This window comes from Syngnathus floridae, chromosome 17, assembly GCF_059516105.1.
Source record: "Syngnathus floridae isolate MCC-2025c chromosome 17, RoL_Sflo_1.0, whole genome shotgun sequence".
NCBI classification, from domain to species: Eukaryota; Metazoa; Chordata; class Actinopteri; order Syngnathiformes; family Syngnathidae; genus Syngnathus; species Syngnathus floridae.
Genome location: NC_142429.1, coordinates 7,728,600 through 7,754,976, shown reverse-complemented (window position 1 = coordinate 7,754,976; position 26,377 = coordinate 7,728,600). Strand labels below are relative to the sequence as shown.

General features: G+C 44.8%; 2 protein-coding genes across 13 annotated transcripts in view; one reads left to right on the top strand and one right to left on the bottom strand.

Moving 5' to 3' along the window:
* Nucleotides 1–26,377, top strand: part of srcin1a (SRC kinase signaling inhibitor 1a) — a 60,945-nt gene that overhangs the window by 204 nt on the left and 34,364 nt on the right. For 8 of the 12 annotated variants that reach the window (XM_088357613.1, XM_088357611.1, XM_088357610.1 and 5 more), the window contains exon 1: nt 23,623–23,719. In XM_088357613.1, the coding sequence (XP_088213739.1) occupies nt 23,638–23,719 (82 nt within the window). In that variant the 5' untranslated portion in view covers nt 23,623–23,637. Of the gene's footprint in view, nt 1–122; nt 356–734; nt 830–1,540; nt 1,665–9,230; nt 9,595–11,534; nt 11,651–13,023; nt 13,116–14,309; nt 14,780–23,622; nt 23,720–26,377 lie in introns of those variants that run through there. The other 4 variants (XM_088357612.1, XM_088357609.1, XM_088357608.1 and 1 more) reach the window with 3 other exon arrangements.
* Nucleotides 5,038–10,717, bottom strand: wnt9b (wingless-type MMTV integration site family, member 9B). Its single transcript, XM_088357635.1, has 4 exons — nt 10,453–10,717; nt 9,303–9,556; nt 8,124–8,389; nt 5,038–7,064 (listed from the first exon to the last, which is right to left on the bottom strand). The coding sequence occupies exons 1-4, from the start codon at nt 10,536–10,538 to the stop codon at nt 6,603–6,605; spliced, it is 1,068 nt and encodes a 355-aa protein (XP_088213761.1). The 5' UTR covers nt 10,539–10,717; the 3' UTR covers nt 5,038–6,602.

The following is a 26,377-nucleotide window of genomic DNA, read 5'->3' as shown; positions in this document are numbered from 1 at the left end:
ACGTTTTATTTGGTTCTTAAGTATAAAGGGGGTATTGTTGGGGTTTAAACGATGCTATACGACAGTTTAAGATGACGAGAAAGAATCATTTGACATTCGTCCTCAGGCTAGCTAAGCTGTCTGGTAATAAAGAGATGCTCTATTTTAATAAGTAGCCCTGTTTGGCCTAATGTTTCCTAAAGGTGGGGTAAGCTTACAACCACAGCACTGACTTGGAAGAGTTTGTGAACGTATTCAATGATGGGACTTCCCGACAGACATTTCACAACTGTTCCTCAGGTGGAAAACTGATTCCCAAGCCAAAACCGCACTTCAATCATCTTCGTCCTCCATCATCCTGTCAACTAATTTTAAGGCAAGGGGGTTAATTATTCCAGTGAAATCTATGAACGAGCTCTTACAAGCTCCTCTTTTTAATATTTGTTTACCTCATCGGGCACAGCCATCAACAAGTGGAGCCAGACAGATGGTGCTTGACTTGATGGCTGCGTGTATCTCCAGGCTATGAAACTGTCAAAAACTCTGGAGATGCATTCATGCCACTTCTTGCTCACTTTTTTCCCCTTTTTTCTTACTTGGTTGTCATAACACGTCCCCCCACGGCGTAGGGAAGCGCCAAATGAAGGCCCTTGTCAACTCGCTGAGGTCCACATGGGAGCCTTCACCCCCCCTCGTCTCAAGGTCGCGGGGTTCTTTTCTTTCTTTCAGTCGCTCTGTCTTTCTTTATCTTTCAGCCCCCGAGGAAAGGATGAGATGAGCTTACTGCTTTGCCTCCACACCTGTGCACCGTGGGCACAAGCAACTGTCCAGACTGCAGGTGTGTCAAAAGGTATCTCATCCCAACTTACCTCCACCAAGGAAGCACATTTTTTGTCCTTCATTTATTGTGATGCATTGTATCAAAATGTCTGCCTTTCACAACCTACTATTTTGATTTGGGAGGCATTGGAGTGGATGAAATGACATTGAAATCGGGACTGGTTGCTAAAGAGAAGCCAGTTCCATTCCTGAGCAAGACAGAGGTCCACTGGACGCCATGTTCGGCCTCCATTAGGTGCAAGAAAACTCAGCAGTTTAGCGTTGCACATTTGTTAAGGTTACTTGTTTCTGATTCTGGCTTATTTTGGTACCTGAGTCATTTTAAAGCACTGTCCAAGCCAGCAGCAAAGAAATATAATGTTAAATATAATGTGAAAGTCAATGAAATAAATTGATAATGATAATTGCATATTTTAAACATAATACAGAATTAATGCGTGCAAATCCAGAAAAAGGCACTCAGGTTGAAAAAAAGCGCTACAATAATTTTCTACTGTTAAATGCATTTCTCTGAGTACCATGTTAAGGGTAAGAAAAGGAAGTTTGCCAGTCACTGTAATAGATCATAACCCCACAATTACTAGTCAAAGAAACTGACTGAAGTAAAGAAGACAATTATGAGAGGAGGAGGAGGAGGGAAAAAAAGGCCTTCGGCGCCACAATTTTTTGGATACCACTCATTTTTTTAAAGGCATACTGATCTTCTCATTTCCCCCCCGAGGGAGACCATCGACTCCACTTTGAAGCCGCTGTGACGAGACGCTGAATGAGAGCAAAAACGGGGCCTGTCAGAACCTCGCCTGGCCTGGCCCGGGCCGACTGGAGTTCTGCTGGGGAAAAAACGGGTGAGTCATGTTCTGATTGAGCTGATCGGCTTTCCCTCCTTCCGACAGCGGCTGAGACCATCACATCGAGCTGTCAGTCACACGTACACACTTCTTTGCGCACACACACACGCACGGCCCTGTGGCTACACCACCTGTGACACTTGAGAGATGGTTGCTTGACAGCTCAGGTTCAGGCTTTCCCTTAGCTACACACGCACTGGTAGGCACAATATTAATCATGTTTTCATGATCTGTTCCAAAAAGTGACTAAACCTCAAGCATGCAAAAAAAAGTATTTCTCATTGGAAATAATGTCAATTGAATGAATCCATTCCAGATACCCAAAAAACAATCTCCAGTTGCAACAAACATGGCGTCTTTGTGTGCAGTCTATGTTTATCTTTGATGTTATGCGGTAGAGCGGGTCCTGTGGTCTTGTCGGCTCCCTCGCTAGATAAAAAGTCTGCCCTTTACCCTCAGCATCTCAATTCCCGTCAGGCATTGAGCTACGTGAGACGGTCAGAATATTAGGAACAGTGTGATGCAAGTGAGCTTCGGCATCACTACATGACAAAAATATTTTTAGATTAATTTCTTTCAATTGAATCAATATTGATAGAGCCATTTAATTTTGCGTCTATACCTAATAAAGTGGTCCGACCCAACTGACTACACGATTGTGTTGCCAACATTCCAGACACAAGGTCTTCCTCTTCTTTTTATCAGCGTGTTTTTCCCCTCTTGGACCGTGTTGATGCCGGGATGCGTTGGTATTGGTTGTAATGGAGGCTTGTGACTAAGCCAGTGAGTAGTTGAGAGGAGTAGCACGGCGCAGGGAGTGAGTTATGAAAGCGCACAAAAGCGTTATCATGTCCGACGATACCGCCCGTCTTGTTGTTGTTGCTGCAGGTGTGCAAGAGCAGCGGCATGGGAACTGCTTTCCCAGGATTTCCCTGCCGTATATGGTACCGTTGTCATACGGCGTGCGTGTAAATTCGTGTGCCTGTGTGGTCATCATAAACTCTCCAGGGCATCCATGCCGTGGGAAATGTAGAAGAATAGAGCATTTTATAATGTTTGTAAAATAGATCCAGTTGAGTCTGTGTTTTTGAGGAGGATACATTGAGTGGATGTGGTAATTATTTGCAAATCCTTTTGAACCTATATTCAATTAAATACACAGATGAGTGTTATTGTTTTAGTTTTCTCATATATATTTGTGTACGATATATGTACTGTATGTGTATATGTATACGTATATATGTATATACTGTATAGTATTTATATTATGTACAATTTAATGATCTTTTAAGGAGAAATTCAGTCTCAATTACTCTTCATTTTAATATGTGGACGTTTGTTATGATTCTTGGAAAATTATTACTATTTTTTTATAAGTGCATGACCTCGTCAGCCACCGTACCTGACCCAGCGCCCCAAAACGCCACCCACCTTGTCACCCCCCCCCCCCCCCCCTCCCTTCCTCCAATGGAGGTATGCACTCAACCTTGTCATGGCCCGAGGCAGTGCATGTTCATGTTGTGGGTTGAGCAATTGCATTACTCATTCCTAAATTCCTGCCCAATGCTGTATTCTGTGGACTGTGTCTGTAATTTTCCCGTTATTTTTTTCCCCCCCATTTGTTTTTTTTCTTAAACACGTCAACGTTACAGTTGAATTCTCCCGCCGCAGCCCTGTTAGGATTAGCACTGAGGCTATCAAGCACTTGTCGAGGCGGAAGTCTCGGTCAGGTTTTAGGTGTTTTTCTGTTTTCCCCCTCACCCAAGGCTTCGAGGTTCCAATTACAGATGAGGAACCAAGGCTTTGTGTCCTTGAGCCAAAGCGTCGAACAAACCTGCACGCCTCGCTGAGCCGCCCACACATAAATAAGTCACGTATCAACCTCCGAGCAATGCTAGCTACGGCGAGAAAATACGCTTTTACAGTATTATGCAGAACAAGAATAACTCGACGGACCCACTGAAGCTGAATGACATGAAACAAATTTCGAGAAAATACAGTAAGCGGCTTTGGCCGTGGCTTAGCCTAGCCTAGCCTCACGCCCGCACTGAAGAACCCAAATACAAACACGCCCTCTCACATATCACCTGCCCTCCTGCTGAGGTGACCACAGGTGTGCACACATATGCAAAAACCTGTTTCTACTTTCACCTGCATGATGTCAGGCCGGTGTCAAGCACACACAGACATTGATATTGCATCGCAAGGCCACGTCGAACCCCCTCTCACCCCCGCTCAGTGCCACCACCCCGGGGGCTTGTGCGTGCGAATCCCGCGGTAGACTCCGAAGCGCCCTCTTGGCTCGGGTTGTAGAAGGGAAATGAAGGCTTTAGGAGTTCATTATAAAACAATAACAACAAGCAGCATGGGGAAAGTGTGTGTGTCTGCGTGTTTGTGTGTTTGCCTCGCGGGGGTCTCTACCCCTCATCCTCGTTTTCCTCCTTGATGTCCGACAACAGCCAAAAAAAATGCCCCTCATCTCCTTCCTTATCCACCAGTCACGTCGATTTAAGTTAAATATTGATTTGAGATATTATAATGCAGTGATCCACTTGTCTAGTGGGCTAGTCTGTGAACTTGTTTAACCTCAGCACTGGCGAGAAGAATGACGCATTCAGGTGCTTTCTGACTTTTCATCCTTGAAGGAAGGGGAAATGAATTATGTTGCAAAGAACAGCTTCAAAGTGAAGGGGTGAATATTAAATTGTTATAATGATACATAACAATTATACTTTCATATCTATTCTATTTTCTTGAGTTAGTTAAAGCCCTAATTGGTGTGAACCATTTTTGCTAATCCAAATTGTTGGTGTTCCTCATTAGAACTATATAAATCCAAGTTATTATTATTATGATTATTATGATTATTGTTGCTGTTATATTATTATTATTATTATTATGAGTAGTAAAACTAAATAGGCCTCAGTATGAGCCAATGGAAGTACATAAATTCCGCAAGGGATGTTTATACAACATTATTATCATATACAGATTAATTTGGAGGAATCAGTTGTGTTTGGTCTGTCGACAATAACAAATGTGGTTAGCTATTGTGCTAATAGAGAACAATTTGTCTTAGCTCCACTTATTACAGCGGGCCCTTGTCGAAGTTCTAACGAGGCATAATAGCGCCTAATCACTGCCTTTTGAGAGTGACATCAAAAGCTCATAAAAAAACAATAACAAAGTTTGTGATTCACGCGCATAAACGGCCCAGTCGACTGTACGTGTTTATTTGCGAAATTCCTCTGCGTTATCGTCTTGGTTGTGATCATCATCATCATCATCACGTTGCAGATGGCCAAAGGCACAACACCTGTCGAGATGCCAAAATTGCTAATGCTAACGTACGTCGTTGACATCGCTGACACAAATCTCTTACAAACATTTGCCCATTTATTTGTTTGCTTTAAATAAACACTTTTGACATGTGGGAGATATATTACCAGGTTCAAAAGACACAAACATTTTAAAAAACTGACTATCTCAATGAGAGTATAACACCCACCACTCATCGATGGGCATGCTCTTTGGCAAAAAAAAAAAAAAAAAAAGAGGAAAAGGTGAGGTAGAAAACAATATGAGCCCTGATGTTCTGTAAAGTCTCACAAGCTTTTGGGCTCTTTTGACCTGCACACATGGACACTTGATTTGCAACTGGGAGGGAAAAAATAGGGAGGCCAATTACGGAGCCACTTTGAAAGCGTTTACAGTAAATATGTGGTAAATTACACTTGAAACAATAACAAATGATTCTCTGGGCTAATTTGAAACTTTAAAGCCTGGTTGTTTTTGATCCCCACATTGTTAACCTCCTTTAGTTCCCCTCTGTAGGCACACATTCATTCCATAGAAAAATTTCCATAAACATTTCCATAAGAGCAACTGAAAAGCCTGCGTGGTTTTTTTTTTCCAAACAATAATCATCCTGTACATGCACGCAGTGACAATGTCCTCCAGTGATCTTTTTGAAAAACTCCCTACTGTGTTTTTTTTTTATATTCTATACTGCACATAACCAGAGCAGTAAGTGCTTTTAACCCTCACTTGACATCGAAAATAAAAATACAGCAGACGTGAAAGACAGACAGGTAGGTTCATTCAGAGTGTAAACTACAAAAAAAAAAAGCAGCAATAGTAAATCAGATACATTAAAAAGATTAACAGTACCTGATTGAAATGCTCATTTGGGATTTTCAGTGCATCCAGCACATTGGACAAATGTCGCGTGAAAATCTCAAAATCAAGGGTGCTATTTTATACCATCACAAACCAGGTGAAAGAATTTTTTTATTTTTGGAAAATGTGCTATCCTGTGTGATGTACCCTTTGGATATAGAATATTGGGGGAAAATTATCGCAGAATAGTGTGTTGGGTAACGGACGTTGACAAACTAACCAAATTGTGTCAATTGGGATGAGTCACCATGCAAAAGAAAATAATTACAGTGGAAAGGCTTCACTTAATTTGCTTTTAAGACTTAAATTTCTGCATTGCAACAAGCTCTTTCAAATTGGGAAAAACTCTTAGAACACCAAAACAACCAAAATGTGTCAAGAAAGAAACATCGTCAAATCCTTGGTGTCCTCCATTGTTGTTTACAATCGACGTGATTTACACTGTTGTCGAGCTTTTCACGTAGCTAACGCGATAGCCGCACACTACACTCTCCATTTTGGATTTTCTGTTCCAAGCCTTCCATCTCGGATAATGATATCAATTGTTTTGAATGATGAATTAAATACGAAGTTGTTAAGGCCTTAATTGGCAAACACTTGCACAAAGGGCAAGGACATGTCCCAAAACGTGCCACGCCAGAAAACATTAGTCGTCCGTCGGCTGTCAAAGTTCAGCCATGTTTATACTGTATGTGGCTGCTTTGATACGTTTCTGCCACTCCCGGGAGATCTCAGTGTTCTGGAGGATCCTGAGGGCTATGTGCTCTTGCAGGTGTACACCTCCTCCTCACGGACGCACGTCTGGCATTCGACGTGGCAACACCAGCGCACCTGGCAGTGGCAGGAAAGGCTGGTAAGGCGCATGGCCGTGTTGTAGCCACGGCCGCAGCACAGGTTCTGACAGCTGGTGTCTTTGGCGCACGAGCGTCCGCCCGTGCCCGCCGAGTAGCGCGATGGCCGGCAAAAGCTGGGCGACTCCTCCAGGTAGACCAAATCGGTGGTGCGGAGACTCTGGCTGTGGCGACGCGGCCCCGCTAGCTCGCTCTCGCCGGTTGCCACGTTGGTGACGCTGAGAACCCGCATGGCTGTGTCGTAGCGGTACTTGAGCAGCCGGCCCGTGTCGTGGAACGGGGACAGCTGCTTCCAGCAAGTCCGTACGGCGCAGGAGCCGGAAACCCCGTGACACTTGCAGGTGGTCTTGAGGCCGCTCTTTACCGCCTTGGACAGACAGTGCAAGAAGGGGGGTAGACAGGGGGGGAAAAAAAAAACAGAGATGTCAGTTCTCTGGCTTTGATTCATTACCTGGCCTCTTATCTGGGAGGTCTATCTGCACGAAGGCGGACGGTTTCCTGAAGGCGGTCGGCTGCACCTTCTCAGAATGTTTCTGCTTCACTCGCTGGAAACTCTAACATAATGGATGGAGGGCAACTGTCGTATTTCATTTGGCTCACATCTCTCACCCGGACAGCTCGGGCTCTGTTACGACTAGTACTGTCTACCTCGCATGTCTCCTTCCCGAAGCCCGAGGCGTGGCGGGATCCGTGTTGCAAATGCTGGAATCTCTCCACCTCCCTTTCCGAGTTGCTCACGTAACCAATTTCAACCAACCGCCCCCAAAAACTAGAACATGGAGGGACACCTCTGATTTGTTCGCTCAATCACTCAGCCATCTGTCTTGGCGAGGGCCAGAGACAGGTCAGATAGCACGGGGGTTAGTCCGACAGGCCCCGGGGTACTTTGGGGTCGAAAAGTTCTGCTTAGTTCCTCCCTCTGCAGGTATGAAACCCTCAGGGGGGGCTTGTGAGTACTATTACTGAGAGATGGCTGAGTGGCTGGAGGGGCCATGCTCTCTTCTCAGACCACATCGGCGTAAAGTCAGGAAAACAGTCAACTCAGATAAGTTAGCTGCCCTTGTTTCTTCCTGTTTTTTTGTTTTGGTTTCATGGGTGAAAGACCCCCCGGGCGTTTCTTGTCGATCTCAGAGCGCCACAGTGGTGGTTACCAACATTAGGCGGGATTTATGGTGAGTGCAGTGATTTAGTACGAGGAAAAAAAATCGCTTGCTCGTATATTAAAAAAGAGGCCGTGGTTAAAGTCGCTCCCTCTGCGATATAAGACCTTTAATTTGTAGTCAGCCCGCACAGCAAGCTTTATCATGTCTGAGAACACCTGGCTCCGGTTCTCGTCTTACTGACTTAAAACCAAGTCTAGTCTCTTCTCATGGTGCAGGTAGAGTTAAGAAGATTTTTTTTTTCTATTGAGGCGCTGCGTACTCACCCGAATTCCCACATTGACATTGTGGGCGTCCACTTGAGCTCTCAAGTCCTTGCTGACCCTCTTCTGGCTCAGGAACCTCTTGAGGAACTTGGTGCTGTACTTGAGGTTGTCGCCGCACACCCCCCATTGCCAAGCCTCCCGGTGTTGAATGCCGGGCGAGTCGTCGCAGGTGCAGCGTTCCATGCGGCCCGAGCTGCACGCTTTGGCGAGGGCGTGGGTTAACGCCGCCGACGAAACCGCCAGGAGAAAAGCCGTCTCTTTGAAAGCTGGAACGAACCAGAGTGAAAAGCTTCAGAGGCGATTTATATACTAGGGGCAAGTCAAAAAGTGCCCTACCATAGCCAGCAGCTTTGGCAAAAAACTTTTAATATGTCACTGAAGCAGAGTTAGTGTGCTAGCTAGTCAGCTAGCAATTTTGGTCATAGCGCTAAACACACAGCAATCCCGAATACCCTTGAATAAATTTGTAAACCCAAATGTTTACAAAGCGTACGCCATGTTGTCATGTTATAGTATCATCCTCCTCTGACCCGTGTTGTCCGTGTCACACTCTGTTATTTGCGTGATCCCTGAGATATCGGCCCGGCGTGTCTATTTTGATCCAATTAATTATTATTTTGACTAAGACGCAGCCTTTTCCCACATGAAAGTAGGCAATCGCGCCACCCTTTTCCTCTGGGAATTGGCCGCTTTTCCTGGCGGATAAAAATAACCACACAGGACTTCAGAGGTCTCCTCCGCTACCACCGCTACCACGGCCGCCATTTGTTGGCAACCTCACTCCCTCATTACTTCCTTGCTGACCTGTTCATCGAGCCCACATGTTGATATGCAGATGTCGCAGTGGTGTTTGATTCAGGCTCAACTCGCAGCTGCACGGACATTTTCTTTTGAACTCAAAGTGATCGCTGATTGATTGGTTAACCGTAAAACATCTGAAAGGTTACTAAAATGGAGTCACTAAAAAGGTTACGAAAATCTAAGTCATACAAACACTTTAAGTAGTAGGAGGTAGTATAAGACACGAATTATAAGTTTGTGTATGGAAAAAACGATTTTCCGATTCAAATGTTTTTTTGTTGATTTTCTAATGTCTTATGTCTTCAGGTGTCTGTCCATGTGAGTGATAAGGAGAAGAAGAGACGCCACAATGTTCTCGCGAGGTCACAGGTTCCCTACCTCTCTTCAGGAGGCTCCCCCGGCCATCCAGGCTGCAGTTCCAACGCTCGTTGCGGAACTGGTAGCGGCACTCCAGCAGGCTGAGGCGCACCGACTCGCGAAGGGTCTCGGCCAAGCCGGGCTCGCGTCGGCACAGCCTCTTCTGCCGCCGGGAAAGCACCATTTGCTCGCACTGCTTCAGGTGGGCCTTGCCTGTCGTCGGCTCGTTGGAGAAGTGGCCAGGCAGGAAGACCAGGGGCTCCCGCCCTGTCAGCCTAGATGTGAACACAAAAAAAAAGGCTGAACTACACAGGTATGTTGGTCAAAAAAAACATTCAGACACTATACACAATATGTAATCACTAAGTATCATACAGTCAAGTAATAGAAAATGCTAAAAACATGTTTTTATATTAATAATGAAAGTAACATGATCAGTTTAATAAAATAAAAAATCAAAGTAACAAATCATGTTTTTATACTGCAGCACACTCAATAAGTATTATTAAATTAAAATTGTTTTGACATTAAAAAAGCTTTATTTTAGAATGTCTTCTACTAATATAAATTAGTGTCATACAATTAGATAAAATATTTTCACGTTCAAAAAGCCACAAAACAAGGAATTCTATTGATCGGAATCAGTCATTTTGTTGAAATAGTTTCACTTGCTTTTTTAGACTGTAAAAGTTTTTTATAATTAAGTATCCACAAATACCTTCATGTGCTAGCTAAAACCTTTATTGACTTATTGCACTGATTAGATTTGTTCAGATAGATTTTTATAAAATAAAAATGACAAAAAGGTTTTGTATTGCTATATTGCGATCATGTTCACTTGTATAAAGTTGACAAACTATACTCAAACTTCAGTTGAATTTAATTTTGCTGTGATGCCAATTCACAACATAAATCATTTAAAGACATACGTAACACAAAAAATGGAATTGGAATCACTTTTCAAGACAACAAATTATAAATCAAAGTTAAACGCAGCAGCAAGAAAACAAACAACCACAACAGCAACAAGGTGCGTGCAGGAGAAACCTGCCCTTCAAGCTGCGACCAAAAGGAGATCAAATAAAATTCCAAATGCACATTTAACGCGTGCATTTCTCATTTAGCGCCTCTAAAAACATTTGGAAAGCAACAAGTGAAAAAGTTTGCTGACCCAAAGTAAGCCGCGCTGTGCGACAGAATGATGCAGAGTGCAACCAGGCGCAGTAGGCAGGCGGTCCGCGGGAGCCTAGAGCGCATGTTGCCGGCTCGGTTCTGCTCTTCATCGCGCTGATTCTGCCCAAGGAGAAAGTCCGAGCCGTGTTGACCGGCTCGCCTCTTTAAGGCGGGAGGGGGAGGCAGGAGGGTGACGTATCTATCGTCCTCACTGGAGTCGCTCTCCACTTTGAATTGAGGTGCCCTCCCACCGTCAATGAACGCCACCCAGGTGGATGCCGCTGCAGGGGAAGCTCGTTTACCTGCCGCCATCACCACCACATCCACGTCACAATAAACAAAACATTGCGGGGAGCCGAGCGAGCATTAAAGTGCATTAAGCAAATTCAAAAGAATCATGAGGATAGTTTGGGATAAATTTTGAGTGGTGCCAATTTTCTGGAAATATTAACTCTTGAAATTATTTTTGTAGTATTTTGTTTAAAAAGTGGCGCTAATCTACAAGAATATGTTTTTACGGTCATGTTAATATGAAAACAATTTGTGCGTGGCCATGTTGAAAATCAATTCGAGGGAGTTGCGCCATCTAGTGGTGTGTTAATACATTTTAATCCTGCTTCACTGAAGCAGAGAAAAAAAAAGTACACTAACGTTATGCCTTCTGCAGGCCACCAGGGGGAGCCCGCGTACCGCCATCACAGTTGTAGATGAAGTTAGTTATTAACAAGGGTTCTGTAGGTTAGGGATGCCCATATTTTTTTCTCCCTTTGAGGGTCCGGAGGAGAGGGTGGGGGTCTTTACCTGGGTCCTCCTAAATAATTGGAGCCCACAGATCGGCGCCAATGCAACTCACCACTGCCCAGTAGGACGTGGCTGAATAGCCAAAATTATAGCCCAAAAAAATAAATAAGATGTTGAATTATTGTAACTCTGCTGACTCACCATGCCAGTTAGACAAAAATACATTTTCACGTGTACACTCAATGTACTGAACTATACTGTACAGATGATCTATGCTTTTGTTCTCCCCCCCCCCTGCAGACCACTCACCCTCCTTCTCTCGCTTCGTCTGTATTTCAGGTGGCCAATCCTCCAAAGAGTTGTTACCTTGGAAACGCCACCCTATGTATTTATAGAGCGCCACAGTGCGAAAAGAGAGCGGCGGGCAGAGTGCTGCTGAGGGTCCTTTTCAGCAGGTACAGTGCTCGGCCTCTCTTTCAAACATGACAATTGTAGGACAGTACACATCACTCCAGATCAATCTGACCACCGACGAGAATCCGAATTAATCCGACAAGATATGCAGCGTCACACTCTGCTTCCCTTGCGTGACCTTTCGGGGTGAGGATCTTTCTGTGGGATGTCACAAATATTCATTCCACAGCACATTCCCAAAATGTCTTGAGATCAAACAGCAGACATTTCTGCCAATGTGAAGAGTTGCTGTATAGCGTGCACGGTCACTTGCATTTGTTTGGCTTGCAGAAAAGCACAGAAGGTGCTCAGCGCCGTGCCTTGTCCTTAACACCCACACGCACGCACACACACTAACATACACGAGTCAGTGAGTCCACCATTGGCCATAACGCATTATAAAGGCAAGTCCTCTCCAGCCGTTCACGTCGCCATGGCAACACAGGCCTTAGCAGGTGATTGGCAGTGGACTGAGGCCTTTTTGGTTTCGCGACATGGCAGAAATGTTTTGTCGTCGTGGAGTAAATGCTGTTTTGTTAGTTGTCACTAAAACACCCTCTCACCCTCTTTTTTTTTTTTTCCCCCACCCTCTCAGTTAACGCTTGCTTTGACTCCTTATCTCCTCTGGGAGGTTGGAACTGCTACAACGCACACGCATGCCGAGGAGAAGAAAATAAACAGGCATAAAGCAGCGTGCAATTTCATGGCAGTTATATTATCTAAAGTGCATGCTGGGAAATCAAATTGCACTTTTAACGGCCGGCATGCAATATGCACCATTTAAGAATGACAGTGAGTGTTGAGCATTCTTTGAGTTTGATCACAATTGTGTATTATATTCAATTTATTTCATATGGTTTAAATATAGGTTTCAATTTTTGCTTTCAATACTGTATCGTTGCAGTGAGCTCCCACAGAAACAATTGCGACCCGGTTTTTATTCACCGTACACACGAGGTGTAATTTTTAAATAAAGCGCTGTACATGCCTGGCTGATTATTATTTATTTTACATTCTTCGCCATAAATCGAAAGTACATTTTCAACAGAGCCGCTAGATAAAGCTGCGTGCGTTTGGTGTTTGCTTACTTTACATCCCATGAAATGGACCGATAAAAAGCGCCTCAGCTGGGGAGTGAGGCAACCAAAGGCTGGAAATACAGCAACATTTTGTTCTTGTTAGCCACCTAATTATGAAGTTAATCATGTTTTATCGCAGAGAGATGTTCATTGCCGGGCTGCGTTCGCTCATGACCCACGGGAATGCTCGCTAGCTGCGCCCTTAAGGGTTATTGCTGCTAATTTATGCTCGATACATCTCAAGTTAAACACAAGTCAGTGAAAGCAACAATTTAATGCAACAACTATCATTGCAGGGATGTTTTGGCTTGGCCTACTTTTTGGAGGAGCGTCCCTGCAGACTGGATGGATGGTGCCTATGGACCAGATGGACGTGCTGGACAAACTGGTATGTGTTGTGTAATTGATGCGCGGCGTGAGCATCCATTATTCATCCGTTCTGGTCGTGAATCGGCTCGCATCCGCTTTTATCTTTCCATCTTCTGACATTTCACTTTTTCCTCTTCCTCGGTCGCCGGTTATTACCTTCAATGGTGTGCGGCAAACAAACAAAATAGGCGTTGCTCATTTCGTATTGTTTATTGTTATTTCACAGCAGTTGACACTTATAGACAACCCCTGCTGTTTAATAAAATAAATTTTACATCAATAAAAAATACAAAAAATTATATTTAGATACAGCCTTGATGTGATGCAGAATATTTCCGTCAGTTCCTTTTAAACAGAACTCATTGAGGTAGCATATTTCAGTGACTTTGCACATTCTCACAGTATTATCGGTCTACATGTGTTGCTCCACTGTTTGTGTTCAAATATCCACTGTTGTTTCCGAAATCAAACTGACTAACGATGCTAACTGTTTTGGGTTGTTAGCATCAAGCTAAACAGACTCTACCATTAGGCAAAAGTTTTCAAATGCGGAATTAGTTTTTTTTTTTCTTTTTAGTCTGACAGTCAGCTTCAACTGGGAGTGTAATTAAACAGCTTTAAGTCACTTTGTTCAGTTCTTGCCAAAGTACAGCTTATTGAGAAGTGAGTCAGCGCCCACGTCTGGTGTGATGAATAACAGAGTCGGTTGTTTAACTTGACACCCACGTGCCACCGTCCTGGTGTTCACCGTTTATGCAGGAAGACTTTGATATTACTTCCAAAGGCGGTGAAATTGCCTTTGTTTCATTTTATTTGTTCCAAAATGCTGATGTAGCATTTGACACACTTGGATTATATTGAATCATAATAACCGAGCGATTGCTTGCAAACGTGCACCTCCACTGGTTGCCATGCCGATTCAGCGCCACATCTCTCTCGGTTCCCCGACACAGCCTCGGTCATTACTTGGTGTTGTCATTTTTATATTATAAGCAACCATCCCCTGTGTTGTACCCAGATTTTGGCGTGTCGCCTTTGCCCGCTGTCAGCATCTTCATTTTTGCCCACCCTGCCTTTGAGCTCGTCATGTATTGGCACCTCATATCGTGGCGCCTGTGTCTTTAAGAGAGAAAGTACAATGTTTAATGTGGAAACGGAGGGGAGCCAGTGAGAGAGGAACGTGTGAATTTATCAACATTTGTGCTTCCTTTCGCAAGCTGTGTGCCGAGGCTCTGTGCACCGGCATGCACCCTCTTCCAACAATTCTGAAGAGCACGCCCCCTCCCTCTCTCTCTTGCTCTCTCGCACTCTTTCTCTCTTACTCACTCCCCCCCACCCTATCCCCACCTCCCACCCGGGCGCTCCCTTACACACACCCATACACATACACACACACATGCATGCACACACATTCACACGCACACACACACTGCTGTCGGGGAGCGCCGCCGCTGGACCGCGGCCATCTCGGCAAAGGGAAAGGGAGTCCGAGCGAGGGCGAAGGGACAAAAGGGGAAGGAAGCGGGAGTGGAGCGACTGGAAGCAGGAGCCCGGCCAGCGCGAGGTGAAGGCGCGACCTTTACGTGGAACAAAAAAGGAGGCGGCAACAAGGAAAGGGGAAACGCGATCACTGTCACGGCTGCAGCGCTCCTTGACGCAGCATGGGCAATGCACCATCCCAAGGCATGTCAAACCCTCTGCTTTTTATTTGACGTGTGTGTGTGCGTGGTGTGCGATTCAACCTGCTGACTGTCACACTGTTTAAGATGGGGGGCAGGGCCGTGCCGGAGGACAGCGATGCTGGATGCAGGTGGTGCGGGTGAAGCTCAGCTTGGGTTAGAGGTGCTTGGGTTGAGTGTCGAGCACAATGTGGTTGGAAGCAGGTGGTGCTTGTGTGTGTGCAGGTGTGTTTGACCAGAAAAAGCTTTACGGGAGCGGTTCTTTATAAGGTGGTGAAAGCCGAAGAGTCATAGTGTGATTAAGGAGACTTTTTCTCCAGAGGCCATGTGGCGAAGGCTATTTTATAATGTCCAGGTCAACCTTCATTCCTTCTATCATCCAGTACTTTTTTTTTTATTCTCAGGTGCACGCTGTAGGTGTTCCAATGACAAAATTAAATCGAAGGTCGCAGTGAGCCTTAATGAGGATGCCGATAGTCCGAATGGTTGCGGTTTGTAGTAGATGAAGCCAAAAAGGATGGAATGATAATTTATGCGGTTAAAACAATCATGTAGTTTGGGCTTTTTCTATATGATAATTTAGCAACCATTTTGGGCTGCTGTAACCCTTTTAATAATGGACTAAACAAACTGCAGCAACACATGTGGACAGACAATATGACCGTAGTGTCATGTATTATTGATCCTCTGCAAAGAATGAGTAATATTAGTGCCGTACTGATGTTTCCAACAAATTTGGATTATGTAGTAGACTTGAAGATCACTTTTTGTGGGCAGTTTTGGTAGCCTTGTTCTTTTTTGTTTGCTCCGCTTTACACTTTTGGCAGTGCGTGAACAGAGTTGTCGCGTGATGTAGTCATATTGGCCGTTAAGCGGATTTATGACGTTTTCATTGGGCGCCACGCGCTCGGCGGTTCAACCATTTAGCACCGATCCAAATTAGGATTGCTCGGCCATTCTCCTTTCATTGGGGTCCATTCAAGGACACACAGAGAGGAGGGAAAAGCACGGAGGGGTGCGTGGGGGTGTGTGTGAAAGTGAACAACAACTGGCACACTGCGTGAGGATTCAAAGACTTCATCCTCAACCATCATTTAGGCGGACAGTTGAGTGGGCCCGGAGGGGAGGAGATGATCGGACTGAAAGGAAGTTTAAAAGAACGTGAAAGCAAGAAAGGCTAGGACGAGCCGAGCGGCGCGGAGACGCCGAGGGTCTCATCGGTGGCGGCGTGCCGGAATAAGGTCATCATTTAGAAGGCTCGTAAGTGCTCAACAGCCCCTAAAATCTTTTATTTCGCCTCAGCGAGGGAAATACGTTTTTGCTTCTGTCTCATTCGGGAGCTTAGCGGGGTCACGTTCAGGTGACGGCCGACTTAAGCGTGTTTAGACCTTTTGCACTCTGCAGTTTATTTGATTTCATGCTTTATTACGCTAAAGCCTTGTGTCTGTCACAACAGATTTGGCGCCTCTGCGCTTTATTGGGGAACAGCTCAAAGCCTAAATGTTCTAAAACGTGTCATGTTGTGCCTGAACATTCTCATACAGCAAGCAACATTTGACCCAGTTTTGAAGACACCCTGGGTCAAACAATACGATAATCCCGATCCACAACTTTCAAGCACCATCGCCACTGGTGGCAATTAAGCGCAATTAGTTGAACATGGCTAATCTTCCGCGAGGCGCCGCCAGAGCAAGCCGGGTTTCGAACGGCCGACGGAAGTAAGCCCATTATACGTCACGCTACCAGGCTCGAGCGAGGGAAGAGCGGAAAAGCCGAGCGGAGCGTTAAAAGCCAACGACGGCTCACGCTGGCGACGATGATGCTATTGTCCACACATGACTGATCTGGCTAACCTTCATGTTCATCTCCTTTTTAAATCTCTCTATCCCATCCCGCTTTGACACTTTTGGTTATAAAAAAAGAAAGAAAAATTGTATTTATGTGGGGATATTGTTGCAGTCACATTCAATACCTTCGCACTAATAAACGCGTGATTCAATTAACGCCGCCTTGAAAGTGTCCCCCTAAATTTTAAAACGCACTGCTTTTAACGGCACTATTATTTTATGTTGTCCAAACAATGTAATCAATCCCGCCAAATCAACTGAAAGTGGGATTTACTAGCGATTCTCCCATTTATTGCACTTTTAATTACAAACACTGTTTCGCAAGCGCACCAGTTTGCATGTTCATCAGTTAGCCTTCACTTTGCCTGAGGACATTCTTAAATCCCACTTTTTTTATCTTCTGCTTTTCCTTCTTTTCCTCAGCCAAGCGCGCTCAAATGTTTATCCAGCGCGCATAAACAGCAAAGCTTTATTTTCAAGACTGATCATCACAAGTCGACTGCCATCAGCGTGTTTTCGCTTATTGGACGTCGCGCACCTGCTCCTTCTCAATGCACAAAGAAACCGCCAGCTCTGCCTTGTGATTGGCTGCCGATGATGCAATGTTTCACGGCAGGCGTCGGCAGCCAGTCGCTCTCTTGTTTTCGGGGCATGTCAGATCGTAATTGACCCTTTTGGGAGCAGCGTTGTGAGATGAAATCTGATAGTCATGCGCACATGAATAAGATATCGTATTCGGTTGGCTCATAAAGTAACATTTACGTTTATGCCCGCCGTAGCTTTTTTTTTTTTTTTTGACACACGTCCAAGACGCCTAATTAACATACAGCGCCTGTAGTCTCAAGCTTGTTAATCATTCAATCGTTTTTATCCTCCATTCATTTTCTTCACCTCTGTGTGCGCGGAGTGGTGACAAAAAAATAATGCAATAATTAGAGCACTTGTCATTACTGTTGCGTCATCACTATGGCCGTTTGTTAGCAGCTTTTTGTTGTCAGCGGCGAATGTGTCATTAAGCATCAAGCGTCAAGTCAAAGCAATTTCTTCTTATTTATTACAGTCATTATAAACCAGGTTTGACGTGAAATTCAATTTTTTTTTAATGGATTTTGACAAAATGACCTCCACCATATGCGGACTGAATTTGTAAAGCTCGGTTGCATTAGTTAACACACCTTTCGTGTTGACGTTTGGCAGATTTCTAGTGATGCTGAGGTTACGGGTCAATATATGGATGAAAGAGACCAACCTCATGCTAGGCTACCGAAATGGCAGCGCCATCTTTTATTAAATGGCAAACTGAGAATATTGATTGCCAGATTGTGGTCTAAAAATAAAGCTTGTCATTTGCTTGTAATATCGTCCCCCCCGTTACTGTGTGGTCTTCTGACGTTAAGTCACGCTGGTTTTCCTCACCTGGTCGAGAACTACTTCCTGGTCTCTGTGCTGCCGCCCAAAATTGCGCCGAGCAAGGCAATCGTGAGCGCTCGCTAAGAGAACAAAGAGCGATGAGCCAAGCGGCGCTTTTGGAGGAAATGAGCTTGGCGACGTTAGCGAGGCGCTGGCACAAGTGTTAATAGTCCCCCCCCCCCTCCCCTTGCGATGGTTCCCTCCTACGTTCTACCTCTTATCAACTCTGATTTTCATTCCCCAGATGCTCTGGCAGGAATATAAAACAGGCGGCACAGGCACTGATGATTCGGGGCCCAGATTAGCCTCCTTCTGTTTCCAACTGGATCCAACTTCTCACTTATTGCATTCTGGTTCTACACTGGTCCACCTCGCCTCGTTCTCTCGATTGTCTCGCTCGATTCATCGGATTCCGTAACCTGAAATCCCCAAAGTGACGCTGATGAAGAATCACTTTACAAATCTTCCTTCCCGTTGTCTCAACTGCCTTTGAGCTAGAGAGAGAATTAGATTTTCATCCTGCATCCCTGTTAGCTTTTAAACCAGCACTGTGTTTCTTTTTTTATGTGCTTTCCGTTCTCCAGATCAATATTTGAGTGAGTTCACGCTAAGTCTCTGCAGCAAAGCTTTGCAAGAACCCGCTCACAGTTTAGGTTGGATTCGAAGGTTACGTTTGTTGGCTGATTTGTTGGGAGCAGTTGGATAAATATGTATGGAGGGTTAAAGATGAACAAGGAATGTATTGGTACTCTGCAGTTTAAATCAGGCACTTCGACCTGCAGAGTAAATCCAGCCGAAGGAAAGACAAGAAACAAAAATCCATATTTTGCTAGTAACAGTCGGGCATCTCATTAACACCCCAAAAAAAATCCATGGGGTTTTTGCAAAGTGGTGAAGCAGTCCAGGACTTTCAACACAGTCTTCCAGTTGATCAGGCGCAACATCGCATGCGAAGTCGGCGGCCGCGCCCGACCCAACTGCCACAAACTATCAGGGCAGTGACTATGAAAAGGTCACATCCTTCTTCCTCGCCCCCCTTGAGACCGACCTGTTCTCTTTTTAGTCCATCCAACGCTCGATGCCTCACCATCGATCAGCCGGCTCGCGTTCATCTCCTCAGTCCGTTGTGTTAATGGCAAAAGCATGGCTCTCGCGCCTGTGTATGGCATTGACATTTTTTTGAAACATTGCCAAGGAGCATGAAAAAAACACGACAGGCGGAAGAAATATTATCTTCTGCTGAGATTTTCTCAGGGCTGTAAAAGAATTAGCATTTTTTTTGCATCTATTTTGAGTGTGGCTGGAACAGATTAATAGCATTTCCATTCATTTCAATAGGGAAAGGTAATTTGAGATACACGGTGGCTTGCAATTCTTCCATGGCTATACGATTTAATCATTCGCCGGTCTTTTCATCAGCCACTTCAGCTCGACCTCTTCTATTCAATGGCAGGAGGTAATCACAGCCAAGCTGCAAGGATCTTTGAAGGTCGTCACATTACGCTGATATTCCCTTTTCCGGTTCTTGTTCCTTCCCTTGTGTGGCTTTATGCAAAGGCATCCATGCGCCGGCGCCCAACAATGAACAAATTTCATTGTCACACCTTCAGCCTTCCTCCGAGCTGAAAGGAGGGCGGCCGCCATGATCCCGCGGACGAACCGGTGGGTGTCCACGACAATAGCGGAACATCGTGTTTGTTATTCCGTCCGTCGTTGCCGCGTCTGTATTCGCCATCTGTCTCCTCCTCAATATCTGACGTGTTCATTTTGGAGAGAACATAATGGCTGTACTGAGGTCGAGGAGGCTTCCATGAGATATGTTTTCGCTCGAACGAAGAATGGAACGACCGTACGGCGAAAGCCAAAGAATTCTTTGAGCTTCTTTTTGGTACCGATAATGACGTATAATATCTCGGGCGGGATGGAAGATAGAAATATAGCATCCAGTGTGTTTAATGCTCCCTGACAAGTGGATCGCTGCATTAGCGGCAGCGCTTGTTTATGGAATTGCCTCACGGCGTTGCAAATACTCATTGCATGTAGCCCGCCTGAGATAAACGGCCGCGATGGGTCTGACGGGGGAAGAGGGGGCGGGGTGCAAGTCTGTCAGGAACGGGAGAGAGGCCCGACACGTCGGAGAGAAAAATAATCTGCCGCCCGAAGATGGTGATTTGCTCGCAGGCTACAATCAGCGCATGTTTGGATGTTTTGCTTTCCTTGACGCCATATCAGGATGGACGCGCTGTTTGATTGACTAAACTTTGTCACACACGTGTCACATGCTAAGGCGCTAGCTCCCCTTCTGCCGTTACTAGGAAACAGGAGTCGTGTGGAAATGCGGGAGAGTAAGTGGACCGGTGGAGAGGTGTAACACGATTACGCCCAGCCGCCCTCTGGGGGCTCAAATCTCAAATAAACGTTTGACACCGAATCCATTTTCGAGTCGTCGGCGGCTTCTTGACTCCCGTCGCTTCTCTCGGTGGCTCATTTTTATTTTTATTTCTTGCCACCCTGAATCTCAACTTCAAATACTCACAGCATTTTGCATTCCCTTTTGTGTTTTTAGTGGCTTTGTGAAAACAAAGTTTTCGGTGCGTAACGACTGACTCAACTGTTTGCTTCCCTCGGGTTTGATGTTCAGTTATGAAATATTTTGAGCATTGTTGCTTTGGCTCGTTCAGTCATTTGTTTTTAGTTAGAAACACAACCAAGTTCACGCTGGCAAATCCCCAATGAATCGTTACGCTCCACCACTTAGACGCTCATCGCCGCATAATCACTATTTAGCGTCTAATAAATGTAAGTGGCTGCTGGCCCGGGCGAGTCTAACACAAATTGACACGAGCGCCGCAGCTCGCCGAGTCACCATCGACTGTCCTGATCTGTGTCACAGCTCGCCGCGTTCTATGATGTCGCACAATCGATGGGGACACAAAAGTCACCACGCCCTCGTTACTCTCGTGCGTCGGGATTTTCAAAACTTTTTACATCAAGTATTGACTCGAAAATGATTAAATAATAATAAGTATGATGAAAATACAGTAGCATAGCGGGCCTTTGTGTTCATCATAAAACACTGTACTGTGGAGACAAAAAAGAAATTCAAACATTGATTTTTGCTACAATACTTTTCGGAATCAGTGCTCTGGCATCTCCGTGGAACATGAGCCAAGGTTATAAAAGTAAGAGAGGTAGCGAGAGTTGTCGATTCATTTGTAGTTGCTTGTTTACACCCAGGGCGCTTACTTGCACAGCATACAAATGTGAGTTCAATTTGAGTCTGCTTCTAAACTGCATTATGTGTTTTTGTGAGTTGTTGGTGTTTTACTCATTGTTTTTGTGTGGCAATGACAGCTGCTACCCTTAAAAAAAAAAAAAAAGATTTGTTGTTGCATGCAAATGAGATGCCCGCCAGAGTGAGCGCCTGGAGAACTGATGTGCCCACCTCTTCGACTTTGCGATTCCTTTCCTCTTCTCGTATCGATCCGTGTCGCCGGGTGACATTTGCACCAATGAAGGCGATCGAGTGTGCAGATTAATCACATGTAATTGTTTGGCGTGGCGCTTTAAACAAAGGGAACATCTTTTTTTTTTTTAACTTTCTGCCTTTTCAAAGTGCTCCTGATGAACATCCTTCCAGCGTTGTCTGGCTTCCGGTGAGCATCACATTCCGGATCATTTCTGCCGTGACAGCACAGACTGACTCAGCATTAAAGTCATAATTAACCTCCTGAACTTGAATTAATATCATCGCAGCCCAGCTCGCCCCGCGGACCACTCGGGTGTCCAGGGGTCACTACCTGCTGACTCTGTTGTAAATGAATGCTGATACCTTAGGCCATGACACTCCAATCTCATTTGCTCCTTTCCGCAAGTCAATGCGACTGACCGGAATTCATCCAGGACAACGTTTAATCAAATATAACTGAGTGAAGTTCACGAAGGCCGGTTTTTGATAAATGTGATCGACTGGAGTCGACGCATGTAATCAAATCCACCTGGTTAATATAAATGTACAGGTTAGGAAAAGCGATGGATTGATGGATGGAGAGCATCTAAGCTAGTGTTTAGCATGATTGACATGTTCCTGCTTCTTTGTGTCTTTGCACCTGCATCATTCAGGCGCCATCCTCAAATGACGCTTCCCGCTTGTGTGGCTTTAGTTGGCACGAAACTCCTCCATATGCTCTCGAGCTTCGGAAGCGTGTGCCCACATGTTATCTTCGCGATGCGGAGGCGTAATCTGGTTGAAGATTTGACAGTCAGCGCCTCGTATTTTAGCCGTCTTGAGCCGAGCGCGGTGTTTATCGCCGTCGTCGTCGTCCGCGGCGATCGGCGATCAAATTCTTTATGTCTTGTGACAGCCGGGCGGTGAGGCAACATCACGAGGCCTGCATTTTCTGTCATGTTTGATGTTTTTCACTTACCGTCACTGTAACATTTTTTGGGGGTGTGGAAGAAATGGAATTTCTTTGCAAGTTCACTTTGTGTTACCGTCCATTTTGTTGATTCATAGTTTTTGGTTTTTCATTTGATAATAATAATAATAGTAAATTATAAATAATAATCTCATGTATATTTTAATTAATAAATTGTTTTTATTTTTGTTCAACAAGTTAATTTATAACCCAATCCAAGTATTATCGACATTTTCACTTTTTTTAATTATATTCAATAATATAGCCAAATTAAAAATGTACAGTACATTTTTAGAACATATTTAAAATACAATATTTAAATGTATTATACTAAATATACTAAATTATGTAAATATGTCTAACATTTTTAATGTTTTTAATTATTTAAAAACAATAGTGTCAATATAATCATAAAAAAGTTTGGGATTAATAACAAGATAAAATGCTGTATAAATAGACATACTCTAAATCAAAGTATTTCATCTAAATCTTTTTTCGACATTGCTGCGCGTTTAGTGTTTTCGCGCTAACCAATCAGGCAGCACCACCCTCCTCCTCCTCTGGTGACTTTTGCCATCATTATTCCTCCACTCCAAACTCAAATAGGCCACTATAGTTTTTGTGTCTCTGTGTTTCTTTGGACATTTTCAGTCAATTAGTCTCAGCACTCCTCTTTCCAGCCTGCCGTGCTTCTCTCGCTCTCTCTCTCTCTTCATCCGAGGGCTCGACTTAGCATAATCAAACACTTGTGTGCTTGCTGCCTGTGCGTACACAATCCCCAGGCCCTTTGCTATTAGATGAACAGATTAGAGAAGCAGCTTGATGTCATGAAAAAAGCTTGTTTGCTGGAATGAAGGACGCGTGATCAGGTGCAGTGTTGTTCTCACAAATAGCGGACAGCGTCATCGTAGACTATGACGCTCGGCCAGTCCTTTCATCACTGGCACCTTTTCACACAACATGTCGGAAAGTGGAAGTGCATCTGCCGCCTGGAGCTCTTGCGTCCAGAGGTTGAATGCAAGTAAAGAGCAAGCGATGCCATTAAAGGAGGCCTGCTTTTGTATATGCTCAATGTTCTAGTAGGCTACTTTCCCATCTCGGCAGAACCGTCCTGGCATTCTGCAGGCGGGTAGTAACGGTGAACAGTACGGATATAGGAGATTGATTTTTTTTTTTTTGAGGAGGGGATGTTTGGGGAGGAGTACCAGGTGTTCCTGCCTGATGTTGGTCAGGTGTTGATGTTGGGATGCAAGGATGCTGCCGACGGAGGTAAGCAGTGTCCAGCTATATTTTGCAAACGGCCATCTGGCCCAGTCTAGCCTGCAGGATAGCAATTTTGAGCCGCTTCCAAAAAAATGCTTGTTTTGTTGTGTTGCTATTATACGGATTTTTTTTTGGGCAAAATCGAGATCAAATCAATAAGCGGTGAGTTTTGTTGTCGGAAATCATTTAATGCTCCTGCGGCTAAATTTCATTATCGGAGTATGTCTGAAATTTTTTTTTAGGGTCTATAATAATATGACCCAAAAATAAAATCTGAAAAAAAAAATGTGAAAGGCTTGTCAAACCTGCCGATTTTAACGATAATGGATGATTTTTTGTGTGACGTGTCAAACTAGTGGCGTTTTCATCCTGATGCTGTCTAGAACTACATTGTGGTCATTTAAAGTATTGCCATTGCCACGTCAACAAATGATTTTCTGTTCAAATCATCGACTCGAGTAGAGGCCTCTCAGTCCCTCCGTGCTGTCGAGCCCATTTGATGCATTCCAAGGTTAATTTGAGGCTTGAGTAATGACAAGTAACTGCAAAAAAAAAACAAAAAACAGAGTGCATATTGGCAAAAAGGGAAGCGGGCAAGGCATCGACGCGTTTGCTCCCTCCGCCTTTTTAAAGTCGCTTCCGAGAGGACGGGAGCAGACAGTGTGGCCAATTAGCCGGCTCCACTGAAGTGAACACGCTCTCTCTTTGAAGTGCACGGACATCCATACTGCCAATGTGCAAGAAAAATGAGCATTGATTGTGGAGTGAACATTCGTATCACTCACCCACCATATCAATAATAACTCTCTGATGGAAGGGGAACAGCAAAATTGACATTGACTCCGCCATCTTCTCCCGTCTTTCGATCTCTGATCGGTCTTTAATCCTTTAGAATTACGGATAGTTATGATTGGCATCTCGGCGGTGGTACAATCCGACACGTTTAATTAGTTTTGGTGATTTGGTATTCTTTGAACACAAAAGGTGCAGCAACACAATACAACAGTACTCACCGTCATATCTTCTTTATCCTCTGCAACGATCTTAGAGGAGCTGAGGCCAAGGTTGTCTCCATACATCCAAAATGTGAGTCAATTTGCCACCTTTGCGTTTGAGATATTTCAGGAACGATTGGTTTCAGCGAGGATTCCCCCAAGAGTGCTTTTCTCACTTTCACTATCACATTTGAATGACTTTGAGGACTTTTATGTGAGAAGAAAAAAAAAAGACCAACCTTGAAGTCACAAAAGTCATTGTCAGACATTACCCGAGCCAGGATTCATTTGCAAATAATCACTGATGAGTTAAGTCAACAAAGATCTCCGCTCATTGCCAATCATTCCTCGCCTGACAGACAGGAAGACATCACTTTGTTCAGGGAAATGAAATGTGCTGTTTGGCTGCAGAAGGGATAGCAATGGAAGGATTTAAGGAGCGTATGCATGATGGAGATAAGCGACAGATAGACAGCCAGCCGGGCACCCGTCCTCGGCCGCACGCAAGCTGCCGCCAAAACGGCGACACCACGCTACGCTTGCGCTGTCAGGCAAGGACTCGTGAAGGTCACAGGAAGAGAGCTACCTCGCCGAGCGTTCAAGCTGAGCATAAAATTGGCTAACTTTCCCTGCTTGGGATGATATTTTAGCTTGTGTCCTCCATCCTTAACAGCCCGCACTTTACTTGATGTATAACTTGATCCCGTATGTACATAATCATATCTCGTTTTGATATATTGCGATGCTGTGTGCGCCACCGGCGAAGGTCACAGATTTTTTTCTTTTTAGTGGTCTCATTTTTTTGTGCTTTTGAGCAATATGCTACTTTGACCATGTGGTCTAAATCCAGTCTTCATTTGCATAACTTCAAAAGTGTGATCAATGTTCAGCAAACTGGCGGAATTGCAATACCCTGAACAGAGAAGAAACTATCCTACCTTTTTAATCAAACTACTTTCCGAAAACTTTCCCTGGGAACTACTGGATGTGGACATGGCTTCCCGGGGCTTCTCTCTGATTTTTAATCAGAACTTAGAATTTGGCACAAGACCGGTTTTCATCTGGCACACATGGCAGTAAGCAAATTAACTTTGTCTCCTCCCAAGGCTTCTGTTCTGCGGCGCTGGCCATGAATAAGTCAGCACCCAATGGTGCCTTGGCCTAATGAGCTGCTTTGCATCGCACCACCGTCAGCCCTTTTTCTCCCCCCCCCGAGGCGACGACCGCCTTAAAGTCGCTGCCAATGCCGTGCCCTTGACATCGCTCCTACATGGTCCGACTCGTCCGGGACCTAAGTGCTTCTGATGAGTGAGGATCTGTCTCACGGGTGAATGGCTGAGCACTTGGTGAATCTGGGTCAAACCTTACGTGATGGACAGCCAGCCATTGTCACCACTCAGACACCTAAAAAGGTCGAGCTGTAATGTCCTCAGAGGCTAGGGACCGTTTCGTGATGGACCAGGACTCTCCTCTCGTGAGGCTCTCACTTCCTTTTGACACGTCTCTCCTCGCCCGTAATCCTCGAGACACCGAGCGTAGGTGTGCTAAGATCTTGAGTTTTTCTCAGACAGACGGATCAAGGTCGCCTTCAGGCCCACTAAGTGCAGGCTCCCCGTTCGTCTGAAATCTTCCGCTATCAGCTTCAACACGACGCGTGTCTGATTCGCCA